Genomic DNA, 13,466 nt, shown 5'->3' with positions numbered 1-13,466 from the left:
ATTCTGCGAGCTACCATGAAAGTGTGAAGTGGTTTTGGGGTTCTTTACGAAGGTGGGAGGCAGCCCGGGCTTCTTGCATGATTTTCGAAAAGGTTAGAATCTTAGATTCATATCAGAAAAGCCTGTTTTCTGGATGCACTGTCCAGGTGCAGCAAGCTTCCCTTTGAGTCTACCCATTTGAAAACTGTGAAGCGAGCGATTGCAGTTTTGCACTTGGACTGTGCTCTCGCCAAACCATGTGTTTGCATCATGCAGGACAGTTTCAGTGTCATGTTGTCAAAACTTGAGGAAGCGGGTGACTCTCGCACTGCCAGTCCGCTACTCCAGAAAATTAAGAAAATTAAAGTTTAATGTGCCTATTGTGTTTTGTGCAACGTGCATCTTGGTGAGCCTGTGCAGCAGGAAAAGAAAAACGAGTTGCTCCAAAAAGAAACACGGTGTGCAGTACGTTCACAACTCAGCCGGGGTCATTGATCGGGTTCCGCTCACTTGCGCCAGAGTCAGTCAATGCTTTTGTGCTCACGAAACTGGGGCCAAAGTTTCATTCAGGGACACGAGCTGCTGCCAGGATCACTCCTGTCAATGAGAAGGCTGCACCGGCCTTTTGCAATGCTTGCTGGCTGGCTATTTCTGCTCTCTTGGCTGCCTACGTTCTTCTGCTATTCATTTCCAGCAGTTAAAAATATGAGCAAACTATGCATATTTTCGTGTCCGTTATTGTCGCCTAGCTTAGCTGCGATGTAGGGACCGGGCGGCGGTTGTACGGCACCACCGTCGCTTCAGCGCCGCCCATGGCAAACCACTCGCCAGTGGAGTGCCAGTGGCGGTCAGCGCAGCATTGTTGTGCAGGGCTTTCTGTCGTTCTGCTACGGTTCGGCTTGCAAAGCGTAGATAACCACAAGGACTTTTTCTCAGATCGGTAAATCTTGAGCGTGATGGTGACCTATACGAGGCATGCCATGTGTGTGAGTTGCGTCCATACCCAAATAGCAGACGACGCTCAATGCTCAAGCCCGTTCCTTTGTGCAAATTTTTTCTATGCCTGCGAGCAGTTTGGCGTATCAAGGAATATATTGCAGCTAAATGCTCCTACCGGGCCGGTGTGCGCAGCCGATCCAGGAATGCTGCGGCACTGGCCTTGGGCAGTTGATGACGAAATGGCATCGTGCACAAGCGAAAGACAAAGTTGGGGGAGGGGGGACTTCTAAGGTTTTCTCCAAAACAAATTGTGATGTACGACACTTCCATAACATCATTAACTACGGCAGAAACGTGTTTAATTTCACAGAAATACGCTTACCGCAGTCAGTGGGAATCGTTTGCAGAATAAATGTTGCATGATAGTAGAATGTTATTGCTTGTCTTGAGAAACCATTGCTTTACACGAGTTGCAATGGTTGCTGGCCAGTTGGTTAATGGTTTATCAAAAAACAATTCCTCCTGTGTGGCTGAAGGACGAGAGACCGGAGAATGCCGAAAACCTGTACTTAGAACTGAATGCTGCGGTCATTTTACAAGCTGCCACCTACGCTTGAAAAATCATGGACTCTTCTGTCTAACCTTGATAGTTCATCGCGAAGCTTTCTCATGCGGGTTTACTTGGTTGCCTTCTGGATTTAAACGTTGAATAGTTTGAGCTTTGAATCTGACAACCGCGCAGTTTGGTCTTTTGATCGCAGCGTCTTTTACCATTTCCCATTCAATTTCGCGCGAAGAAAGCTTCACGTTCAACCATCGTCGTCGTTGAACGGAGGGCTGGATGATTTTGCTGTTTATTTTGGCACTTCCATGCACCCCATAGAGTTTCATACTAATATACACTAGAGGGAAATGTGGCGCCACCGTCTAGGGGAGCCGCGCTTCGGGGAGCGTGCCGTCATGTACCGGGCAGGCACGTTCCACTTGTCCTTGGCATGGCTCACGAACAGGCTGAAAAGTTGGCTTTGGCTGCAAAAATGCAACTATATTACTGCAGAAAATTAATCGAATTTGTTCTGTTATTAAAAAATAAAAGCTCCATAAATATTAATTTGCCAGGGATTATTTAGAAGCTTCATGGAAGATTAACAAAAAAACAATGTTACCCCTTTTGGCTTCAAGGCGAAAAAGAAGCCATGTGGCTAACCAAGCCAAGGAGGCGAGGAACGTCGCTAGCTGCAATGGCGCCGCCCACGGCGGCACGCGAATGCAGCGCCAGATTTCCCTCTAGTATATATTAGTATGAAACTCTATGATGCACCCCTCCCCAAATCCTAACTGCTTCCAGCGTGTCAGAAATGCTTCTGTGCTGGAGGACTCTGGCTTATGCACGCCTATTTGAGGAAACTAGCCACGTGTTTTTGGTTTTTTCACACGGCATTACACGATTGTTTAGGTACTCTGTGCTGAATACTTAAGCATTAAAAAACACAGGCTGGCATTAGCACTGCCACATTTCTTAACTATCGGTGCCAGCCTTTATTCCACGCAGGTGGTAAAATGGAAAAGGGAGGGGGGATGGTTTGTGGCTTGGGCTGTTGGGTGGCTGAATAAGTGAGGCCCTTGATAAACGATCACTGCAAATGTGGGAGTTCTGCTTCGGCTCTTGGACTCCCATGCTGCTACAGTGCCACTCACCAAAATCGGAGGCACAAAGCTCACGGCTGCAGAATAAAAGAGTAAACAGCCACAACGTCTCCACGGCCACACGGTAATCGATCTCGTACGCAAGTGCCTTTCTCTTCAAGGCACATGTATCAAGTTATCCTGGCGTTAAGGCTGGCGTGAAAACCGTAGTCATTGAATTCAACCAGTGAATATAATTTGAAGTGGTAGAAGTGATATTAACGGTTTTATTCTTACTCAGATTGCGCGGAACCAGGTGCAGAGCAATGCGCTCATGTCAATGTAGGCCATTCCCAAACTTAGGAGCGTCAAATAAGTTTACGTAGCCGTTAGTGCATTTAGAAGAAATAGATACTAATAGTCTTATTCGTTCAGAAAGGGTGGAGCCAAGCGTAGATCACTGCAAAAAGCGGTCATACCCAAAAGCGCTCATACCCAATTTTAGAATCGTCCGACAAGTTTACGCAGCCATTATTGAATCTAAGAACCCAACACACCTGTCTAGGCTTCGTATCACCGTGCATATCTGCTCACATCACCACCAAAAGATTCAAAGCCCCGAAGCAGACACGGCAAAAACAATGGCAGGCTGCCTAGTCCCATGCTCTGGCCCATTCCACTAACGAGGGGAGCGCCGCGTGGTGCCGCCGCCTGTCCAGCTGCCCGGTTCCTACAGAGGCAAGACCATGCGGGTTATGGAGGCATGGCGCGGTGTTTCTTGGTTGCAGCAGGCACGGCCACGTTTTCGCTTTGGAAGGGCAGACGTTTGGCGGTTTCAGTTTTTGACCAGTCGTTGATCTGGCCCCTACGTAAGACGGTTAATTAGTGCCGGAATTAAAGTGGTATAGAGCGGTACTTTTTAAAGTGGTGTACAGCGGTATACAGCAATAAAAGGCATACTTACGTGGAGCCGGGCCTTCGTTGAACACTGCGCTCGCGTTGACCCCTGCCACTAGCCTAAACGAGGGCAGGTGGGGCGTGCAAACTGCTTAATGCCGGTTTAACACAAGAGAGGGCGCCACCGCCCCCGCAAGGGCACGATTGCTCCTCTCACCGGTGCTTCTTCGGTGCCCAATCAGTGTGCGCCGCTTGGCAGGAGAGAGTCTTACAATCTTGTATACACTGATACACTGCATGCTTTGGCCTTCCCCCGGTTTCACGTTAGTGGTAATGGCCCGGGATTTTTTCCCCTCGTTCTTCTTTGCCACCTGCGAAACAGGCAGGGTGTTGAAAATGTGTCGACCCTCGGGTCCCAAAGAATGCAGTAGAAGAGCCTGGCGACGTTCTGGGGATAACGGGGAAGTGCCGGATGCCACACCTTGAACGTGCCATGCCACGGCTGCACAGGGCGACCCGGTGTCAGTGGGAACGGATCCGGCGGGGCAGTGCCGACCAAAGCCAGCGTGGCCGGCATCGGGTAGGCGTGGCTGGTTGTGTCCCGGCAATTGCACGAGAATTTGTGGTTCTAAAATCTCATTGCCATTGTAATGCAGCAGTGACATGACTTGCACACACCGGCTGCGTGTGGCAGGGATATCTCCAGACATCGCACAGACTTGTACAAGCACAAGGACACAGCGTTGCCAGTCTTAGCACTGAAACTGCGCGTAACTGTGTACGGGATGCAGCAGGCATCGACTGGCCCAATGGGACAGCTTACTTGTTGAGGCCACTCGGAAGCCATTGTGCTGACGGTGGGCTGTGAAACAAAAACCGCCCTCGGAAGGCTCATTTCCCCGCTGCCGTTTCTGTACAGCTAACGCACTGGCGTGCGAGATGGGAATCTCCTTTGGGGACACGCAGCACGGATGCACTTGCACCCTGCAAACTTTAGCTGGTTCCACACGATGTTTTACGCGTTTTAAGAAAGCTGTTCTCTCATTTCTTTGTAGCACCAGTGTGCTGAATTTTCGTGAGGCATCTACAACAAGTTTGGCAGTGTCATGTCCCTACTTTTCCTGTGCATGAGGCCAATGTCGTAGTCTTTCGTCGACATTTGCCAGGTGAATGCCTCCGCCACATTCACTGCTCCAGGCCAGGTGCCACGGTGCCAGCGGTGCTGCACGTGAATCGAGGCGCCCTACTTCAACGTTTATAGAACCACGAGTTAACAAAACTTGTTGCTGAGCTAGTTTGTACATATTTAAAGAAAGAAGAAAACGTGGCGCAAACTAGATGTGGACGAAGAAAACAAAATAAGACGTACACAGGCGCCAACTTCCAACTGTTTATTTAAAAAAAAAACCACACGAATTTATACATGACTTATCTAAACTGAAACAACAACAACAACAAGAAATCAACCAAGGTATATCATGCTGGTGACAAAGGCTAAAATGAACAAGTACAACACTGCCGAAAGAATGGCAGCATATCTACTTCAGCCTCAAGAGCAATCAAGACGGTCCAGTAGCGCGTACGTGCATTCCAGGCGCAGACCAAACCGAACAGAGGGAAGGACAGCTGTGCGTGCTGATGCACTTGTCACCTGCTCTCTTGATAAAAACCGCCTCGATCACCTCCCTTTCCGTTTTGTGTCTTGCTCTTCTCAGAAAGGTCGTCTTGTCCAGCAGTGGCTCAGAACCACAGCGCTTGCAGTGGTCTGCAAGGTGCCCACCCATCTCTGGCACGTTCGTTCAGACAACATCCAGTCTGACCAGTGTACACCCTTTTGCAGCACTTCAAGGGGATGCTGTAAATGACGTTGCTAACACACCCGGTGTAGAGCGTTGTGTGCTTCTTTGAGCACGACCCCGGTATCTCATTGGCCATCATAGGGCAAACTTCAGCCAGCTTGCACGGGGCGGAACACACAACGCACACTTTATACCTTCTTGACGTTGTGCGAAAGCCTGTGGGTGTGCAGTATTACGTGCGTTTTCATTTTTTCCTTCTCCTCCTGCACTGTTTTTTATCTTCTGCAGGATGCTTTCACACACACTTGCGATAACGGTGGAAGGAAATCGAGTAGCTTCCAAGCGGGTCATCTGATTGCTAAAACTTGCAATCAGATTGTGCTCGCAAGATTTCGTTAAGGCCAAATTAATAAGGCATGTGGTGGCTATTCCCCTCTTTATCAGCTTGGAATGCGCGCTGTCGTATGGAAGAAGGCTTTTTGTCGTTCTTGTGTACCGTCTTTTCCGGTCTATAAGTCGCACCTTTGTATAAGTCGTACCCCCCTCAAAATGACAGCTTTTCCAAAAAAAAAAAACGTATATAAGTCGCACCGGTGTATAAGACGCACCGGTATACGAGACGCACTTGTTAATTAGGTAAACTCATAGTGAATCATATCGTTAGAAAGTGCGGCGAAAGTACATGGTTGCGACGGCCGCCGCCTATGAACGCATCCCCCGCTAAGGATGGCTAGACACGTGCATATACCGTCTAAAATCTAGATAGAGCTTCTCGAAAATGGTTTATTGATACGCATAGTGTCACTAGATAAGGTTACAGAGTATCACCACTCTTTTCTCCTATTGTTCCGTGCCGCCGCCATGACCATTGGTCAGTTCGTATCACGTGATACTTGTTTACTATGCGACGGTTCATGGGCGCTGCCATTTTGTTGCTTGTGTATTTTCAGTCGGTAAACTGTGGAAGACTTAGCTTGTCCTCCCTGCTCTGCGGCTGCGCGCGACTAACGTTACGAATCAAAGATAACGCTTGTAGCAGCGTTTGAGCAGCAGAAGTGCGCACGAAGATGCCGTTTTGCTGTATCTTTGGCAGCGTTGTTAACAAACACCCCGGTAGAAGTTAGCGGCGAGGCCGTAAAAGCGGCGCAACCCTGATAAACACCAAAACGGCCGCCGTTGCTGACTTGCGTGCCTGAGTGCCGCTACTCTTATACCTTATCTAGTGACACTAGATACGCACAGATGGCATGTGCTTACAGACGACGTTTAGGCAAAACCATCGAAGTCTTCCTCCGAATCGCTAACAAATAAACAATTCAGCAACTTCAAGTGGGTGTTCCGCCGGCGCATCGCTGTCGTCCTCCGACTCACTGATGTCTTCTTCGCCAACATCGCCACCACTCGCGGACCGGATTACTCCAGCCTTTATCAACCCGGCTACAACTGTTCTTGTAGAAATGGAGTCCCAAGAGTAGGAGACCCATTAGGCCACCTCTCCGAACATTACGCGTCTCTTGCATGCTGTTGTAAATCAGCGTAACAAAAGTGTCATGGCGGACGGAAGTGACGCGAATGGAAGCGGCCCGAAAATCGAAACTTATCAGCAAGCTGTCATTTTAAAAATTAGCAGCATGTTTACCTCCTGCAGAGTAACTCTCTGTAATAATTTATAAGCTGCTTTTTGTTTTTGCAACCCAATTTGATGTTACTCTGAATTTATTCTGAACTGTAGTTACTGCGCGTAGCCGAAAGTTGCGCGTGGTTGTCGTCGCAGGCCATTATCATTGTTTTTGACTAGAAAAAGCTGCAAATTCTTTGGTTTAACGTCCCGAAGCGATTTAGAGGCTACGAGAAGCCCACCCCGTATGGGTGGGCTTTGGATTCATTTAGACCATAAAGCTGTGTCTCAACGTGCGCTGGCCACGCGCGGCTGCCGTGAACCGGATTTATTCCATACATAAGTCGCACCGGTGGATAAGACGCACCAACGAAAATTTCAGAAAAAACCGCGACTTATACACCGGAAAATACGGTAGTACATCCAACACGTGTGGTCCTTTGCAAAGGTGAGTTTGCGGTCCAGAAATTGTATCGAATTCCCCTGAGGCACCTCTCTGGTGAAGTCTAGCCCGCCAGATTCAGATAAAAAGGTATTAGTCACATCTGCCACGGCAATGTCAAGGTTAGAATCAGTCAAGTTTAAAAGCACAAGGTAGTCGTCCACATATTTAAATATTCTAATGACCTTAAAATTAAAATTGGCGATTTTTGCGTCGATGCGCTCGTCAATGTACGCTAGGTAAATGTCACACAAAACCGGGGCAACAGAGGAACCAGTGCAAATACCACCTTTTTGAGCATTAACCTCCAAAAAATGCTCTGTGCTCATGGCAGCATTGTTCTGGAAGTCAACCTAACCTGACGCCTCTATTGTTCCACGCACTGCTCTAAACAAGCACTGCTGGGGTACAGAATAAAACAGATGTTGCACATCAATGTTGCACATCACATCGGAGGCGCTACACCTCGGAACATGGCTTCAGGTCGAGTCCTTCTGGTTCGTAGCTGAATTTTGGGCCGTTCCCTAAAACCTGTTGGACGTCGCTCGAGACGAAAGCACCTCTGTACGTGCCAGCAGGACCGGGAGCAAGCCACTGCAGACGTGCTCGGCTGCCTTCTGCGCACTGCAAGTGGCCAGCCACTGAAACGTCTAGAAAGATTGCCAAGTGCTTGAAAGATGAAGGGTCAACTAGTGTTCAAGCAGACACGGAAGGGGGGTTTGTCGTACTGCCGCTAGGAATGTTTGATGCTAAGGCTAACAAGGCGATACAGAAGAACTTTAAACCCTCCCAAGATATACCAAAGAAGCAATAGGCCGTGCTCCTCCGGTTGCTAAAAAAACCGAAATTTGGAGCAACTCAGAAGGGCTGCCACCAAGGCTGAGAAGAGCGACCTGGACGTTTTCTTCACAGGCAAGACGCACAAGCCAGAGTGACCACCGAGAGTGATTGTGTCTGAGAGAGGATCCTGGCAAAACGAGGTCTTCAGCGCACTCCAACCAAGCTTACCCTGCAGGACCCTTTCTTGGTGCGTAGCTCGACCGAACTTGTGGTTTTTCAATTGATGTGCAACATCTGTTTTATTCTGTAACCCAGCAGGACTTGTTTAGAACAGAGCGCGAAACAATGGAGGCGTCGGGTTAGGTTGACTTCCAGAACAATGCTGCCATGAGCACAGAGCACTTTTTAGAGATCAATGTTCAAAAAGGTGGTATTTGCACTGGTTCCTCTGTTGCCCCAGTTTTGTGTGACATTCACCTAGCGTACATTGACAAGCGCATTGACACAAAAATCGCCTATTTTAATTTTAATTTCACTAGAATTTTTAGAGATGTGGACGACTACCTTGTGCTTTTAAACTTGACCGATTCTAACCTTGACATTGCCGTGGCAGATGTGACTAATACCTTTTTATCTGAATCTGGCAGGCTAGACTTCACCAGAGAGGTGCCTTAGGGGAATTCGATACAATTTTTGGACCACAAACTCACCTTCCCAAAGGACCACACGTGTTGGATGTACTACACAAGAACGACAAAAAGCCTTCTTCCATACGACAGCGCGCATTCCAAGCTGATAAAGAGGGGAATAGCCACCACATGCCTTATTAATTTGGCCTTAACGAAATCTTGCGAGCACAATCTGATTGCAAGTTTTAGCAATCAGATGACCCGCTTGGAAGCTACTCGATTTCCTTCCACCGTTATCGCAAGTGTGTGTGAAAGCATCCTGCAGAAGATAAAAAACAGTGCAGGAGGAGAAGGAAAAAATGAAAACGCACGTAATACTGCACACCCACAGGCTTTCGCACAACGTCAAGAAGGTATAAAGTGTGCGTTGTGTGTTCCGCCCCGTGCAAGCTGGCTGAAGTTTGCCCTATGATGGCCAATGAGATACCGGGGTCGTGCTCAAAGAAGCACACAACGCTCTACACCGGGTGTGTTAGCAACGTCATTTACAGCATCCCCTTGAAGTGCTGCAAAAGGGTGTACACTGGTCAGACTGGATGTTGTCTGAACGAACGTGCCAGAGATGGGTGGGCACCTTGCAGACCACTGCAAGCGCTGTGGTTCTGAGCCACTGCTGGACAAGACGACCTTTCTGAGAAGAGCAAGACACAAAACGGAAAGGGAGGTGATCGAGGCGGTTTTTATCAAGAGAGCAGGTGACAAGTGCATCAGCACGCACAGCTGTCCTTCCCTCTGTTCGGTTTGGTCTGCGCCTGGAATGCACGTACGCGCTACTGGACCGTCTTGATTGCTCTTGAGGCTGAAGTAGATATGCTGCCATTCTTTCGGCAGTGTTGTACTTGTTCATTTTAGCCTTTGTCACCAGCATGATATACCTTGGTTGATTTCTTGTTGTTGTTGTTGTTTCAGTTTAGATAAGTCATGTATAAATTCGTGTGGTTTTTTTTTTAAATAAACAGTTGGAAGTTGGCGCCTGTGTACGTCTTATTTTGTTTTCTTCGTCCACATCTAGTTTGCGCCACGTTTTCTTCTTTCTTTAAATTTATAGAACCAACTTGCCCTGCTCCACGTGCGTTCCAAGCAGAAAGTGGAGCCTTTCTAGAGGAGGCTTTCGTAACTGTTGCACTTGATTTTTTAAAATGCCACCAGGAGCGATAGTTGTGTGGGCGACAGCAGGCAACAGAGTGATTTCTGCGGTGGATGTAGTATTTTATTTCGCAGAAATCAAGCATCCGTAATTTTTTTTTTTTATAAAGGAACACTAAAAAAATTTCCCCACACCTCCTCGAAGGGAATCGTGCAGAAATGCGAATGCATTGGGTGCACCGATGAGTGTGTTGCGAGTAATGGCGTAATTAATGACGAGAGTGTGAACGTAATCATTTATTCATCAGCACCTGTTTGTGTTATCATTGTACCTGACGGCCACAATCACTGCCTTGTGATCGCTAAAGTGCACGGTCAAAGGGTCTTTGAGAAGCATACGTGCGTCACAGTTTCGCGTAAAGACCAGATCAGTGCAACTCCCGTGAATGGTAGTGGGGCACGTGTCGAAGCCGGCAGAGAGACAATGCATAGAGTGCCTGCTCTGCATGTACTCGACCAGCCACTTGCCACTCTTCTTGCGCACGTCAACGTTGAAGTCGCCAACCAAGACTATGGGGTCAGAGGGTTTGGAGCGCACGCGCACACTTTCCATAGCCGCGTCCAGCTGCGCAGCAACGGCGTCTCGAGCGAGGTTGGGCGCAAGGTACACGGTCACCACAAAGACTCCGTCTCCGGTGTAGGCAAGGGTGTACAAGTCCTTGTACGGAGACGTGTCTCGAACGGGAGACGTGGCAACGGCGTGCGATATCAAGTTCCCTCGGGCGTGTCCTCTCCCCTTGCCCTCCGCTACTCCCGCCCGAGCTATCACCTGCTCCGGTTGCTAGGCGCGCCACAGCTGTTGCTAGGGGTGAGGAGGAGCGCGGAGAGATAACACCTGTGGGCGCACGCCGACGGAGCACGACAACCCCCGACTATAAAATGCATTCGCATTTACGACGACGACGATGACGAAGGCAGAACTACGAGGCGCGTGCTCACGTGCGCTCGCGCTGGAGGAATGCAGGCGCACGCCGGCCAACGGAGCAAGACAACACCCGGCTAATAAATGCATTCGCATTTAATATATCGTTTATGTATTGATTTTCTGCCTTACATTTGCGTAATGTCTTCTTGTTCAACAATGTTTACAAGTATGAACATTGACACCGGACTTAGACGCTTAGATTTGGCTGTGGGTATATACGACTGTTGCGGAGTTTCACTTTGGCTGGGTGGATGAATCGAGTCATAGACAGACAGACAGGCCAAAATTTCTGCCGTTAAGGAGCCCAAGAAGGACTTCAAAACACCCGCATCTTCACTGGGAAAGTGTGTGGTACGTATGCGGCTGTGAACCGTAGTAGAAAATGAGATAGAAAAGTGGGGCATTTGTGCAGACGCCAACTTCCTGAGCAGGGCACTCGTGCCAGGCCCGGGACACTTGCAGATGCTGCCGCACTAGCCTGATTGCGGCTCGGTAGGAGTAAACAGGCTGTGCTTCCAAGATCTGGAGCCGTCTGCGAGATGGCAGTTCCAGTGCAACTGGCAAACAAACCAATTGCAAATTACACGGTAGGATCCAGCAGAGAAGAGCAAAACAGATGGGCAGAATTCTCGGCAGTGCACAGACACCAGCCCTGTCGCAGGTGGGAGGGACAGCATTGCTGGGATGTCCTTCAGGCACGAGGATTGCAAGTTTCCCGGAGACACTTCCCGGAGACGACCATGTGGGCCTGGGCATCAGACACCCCAAAACACCACTAAATGCCTCCGCAGCGTCTGGACGTCTTTCGTGCGCTGAGCTGGCTGCCGTGAAGCATGTGACACTCTCACTGAAAAATGGTCCGGTATCACCGCTCCAGCCTCACCTTAGACTCTCCGCTGAGCAGCGCTTGTTTCCTTGAACCCCTTACATTTGTCTTTACTGCCCTTAATGCCTGTACATTGGAATACCTGCGACTTCACATCCACAAAAATTAGACATCCCCATAACCCTATGGTTTCGTGAGAAGCCAATACTATTTGGAAGAAGTCACATTAACTTTTTTCCAAAATCAATAAATGAGTGGAATATGTCCCCCCGAAACTCAGCTCTGCCTCCAATGTTTTTCTGACTCTCGCAATACTTCCTTCTTTTATTTTATTGTCAGCATGTCATGCGTGCCAGGGTGCGGTGCTTTGATTTTGTGTTGGCTTGCAGTGTGTGTACTCGGCCCATGGTGTGGAAAACGTGTTGCAATGTGTGATGGTGATTAATGTGCTGTACTTTTCATGTATCCTTGTTGTAGTAATTTTGTTGTAACTTTGTTGTACTTCAGAACTTGCTGTACCTTTCCTGCTTGATCTTGAATGGTTCACAGTAAATGGTAGATAAAAGTAATATAAAATAAATATAAACTCATAATTGTGTGAAGGAAAGTTTGACCTAAAAGCGTGAGGGTTCCGGCTAGTTGGTAATCCATTAGCAACACAGCGTGAAAAAAAACCACGGACGGGACGATGACAAACAAACTCGTCCCGCCCCGTCCTTGGTCTTTTTTCGCGCTGTGTTGCGAATGAAAGTTTGACGTCCACCTCAGTGCAACTGTACAGCTACAATCTGGTCGATAAACTCATAATTGCAAAGCCCGGTGTGTGAAGTTTGTCTTGTGAAACCTCATTTCTGAAGCCTACCATATAAGCTGCTTGTGCATTGAACGATGGCGCGCAGCAGAAGGCAGGGGTAATCCGAGGGTGCATGATGGCCCAGCATTAGCCCTAAGCTGACACTTTAACGTCGGCAACTGATGCACAGGAAATGTGTTGTAAGGCTCGCAAGGGTGCCTGGTGTGAGGCCTGAACATAGGACCCAAAGTCGCACTGGGGTCAGACGCCCTCAACTAGTGCCACTCGGAAAAACTGCTCCTTGTACTGCGAGTGCAGCGTGACATGAGGTGGCAGGGCGCTTTGAGCAGCAGAGTGCTTTGCCGTGGCGGCCAGGTGTACGACAGCGCGGTGGACTACGGCGGCATCGTGCGGGGCTTCCCGGCGGCCCTGACGAGCAGCCGGGTGCTGCGGAAGGTGCTCGAGTGGGCCATCCTGGTGCAGCGGGCGCTGCTCTACCCGGTGTCGACGGTGCACTGGAAGGCCTCCTCGCAGGCCTTCCACCAGAACCCGCTCACGTGCCCCGCGCTCATGATCAGCTCGGAGCTGGACCAGGTCGGCTCCGTGGCGGACAACCTGCGCGTGGCGAACGCCTGGCGCCAGCGGGGCACCGACGTGCGCTTCTGCGTCTTCCCGGACTCGCGGCACGTGCAGCACATGGGCCGCTACCCGGAGCGCTACTCGGACGAGGTCCTCCGGCTCCTGCGCAGGGCCCAGCTCATTCCCTGAGCAAATAAACGCCGCTTCTCACACCGGGGCTCCTCTCCTTTCAAGGGGGCTCGGTTTCAGGGCTCTTCGCTTGGTCGAGTCATGCATCTTGGGGGAAAAGGCAGATAACGGGATTTCCACCGTGGCGGTGCGGTGGGCACAGGCATCGGACAGCAGCAGCCAGCGCCGCCTGTGGCAGATTCACGCAAAACTGGTTTGGTCCCCGCAAGCCAGTACGTGCCTAGCTGGGGCGCACTCCT

At 49.6% G+C, this 13,466-nt stretch overlaps 1 protein-coding gene across 1 annotated transcript in view; it reads left to right on the top strand.

The window, feature by feature from the left end:
- The window catches only part of L(2)k09913 (transmembrane protein 53-like lethal (2) k09913), a 32,095-nt gene extending 18,845 nt beyond the window's left edge, over positions 1-13,250 (top strand). The window contains exon 4 of the mRNA XM_077705091.1: positions 12,835-13,250. Within this exon, the coding sequence (XP_077561217.1) occupies positions 12,835-13,227 (393 nt within the window). The 3' untranslated portion in view covers positions 13,228-13,250. The remainder of the gene's footprint in view (positions 1-12,834) is intronic.
- The last annotated feature ends 216 nt before the right edge of the window (positions 13,251-13,466 follow it).

The sequence above is a fragment of the Haemaphysalis longicornis genome, unplaced genomic scaffold (assembly GCF_048455015.1).
Source record: "Haemaphysalis longicornis isolate Haplotype H1 unplaced genomic scaffold, Haemaphysalis longicornis Haplotype H1 scaffold_3, whole genome shotgun sequence".
NCBI classification, from domain to species: domain Eukaryota; kingdom Metazoa; phylum Arthropoda; class Arachnida; order Ixodida; family Ixodidae; genus Haemaphysalis; species Haemaphysalis longicornis.
Note: the sequence above shows the minus strand (reverse complement) of the source record. Positions and strands in the feature narration are given on the sequence as shown.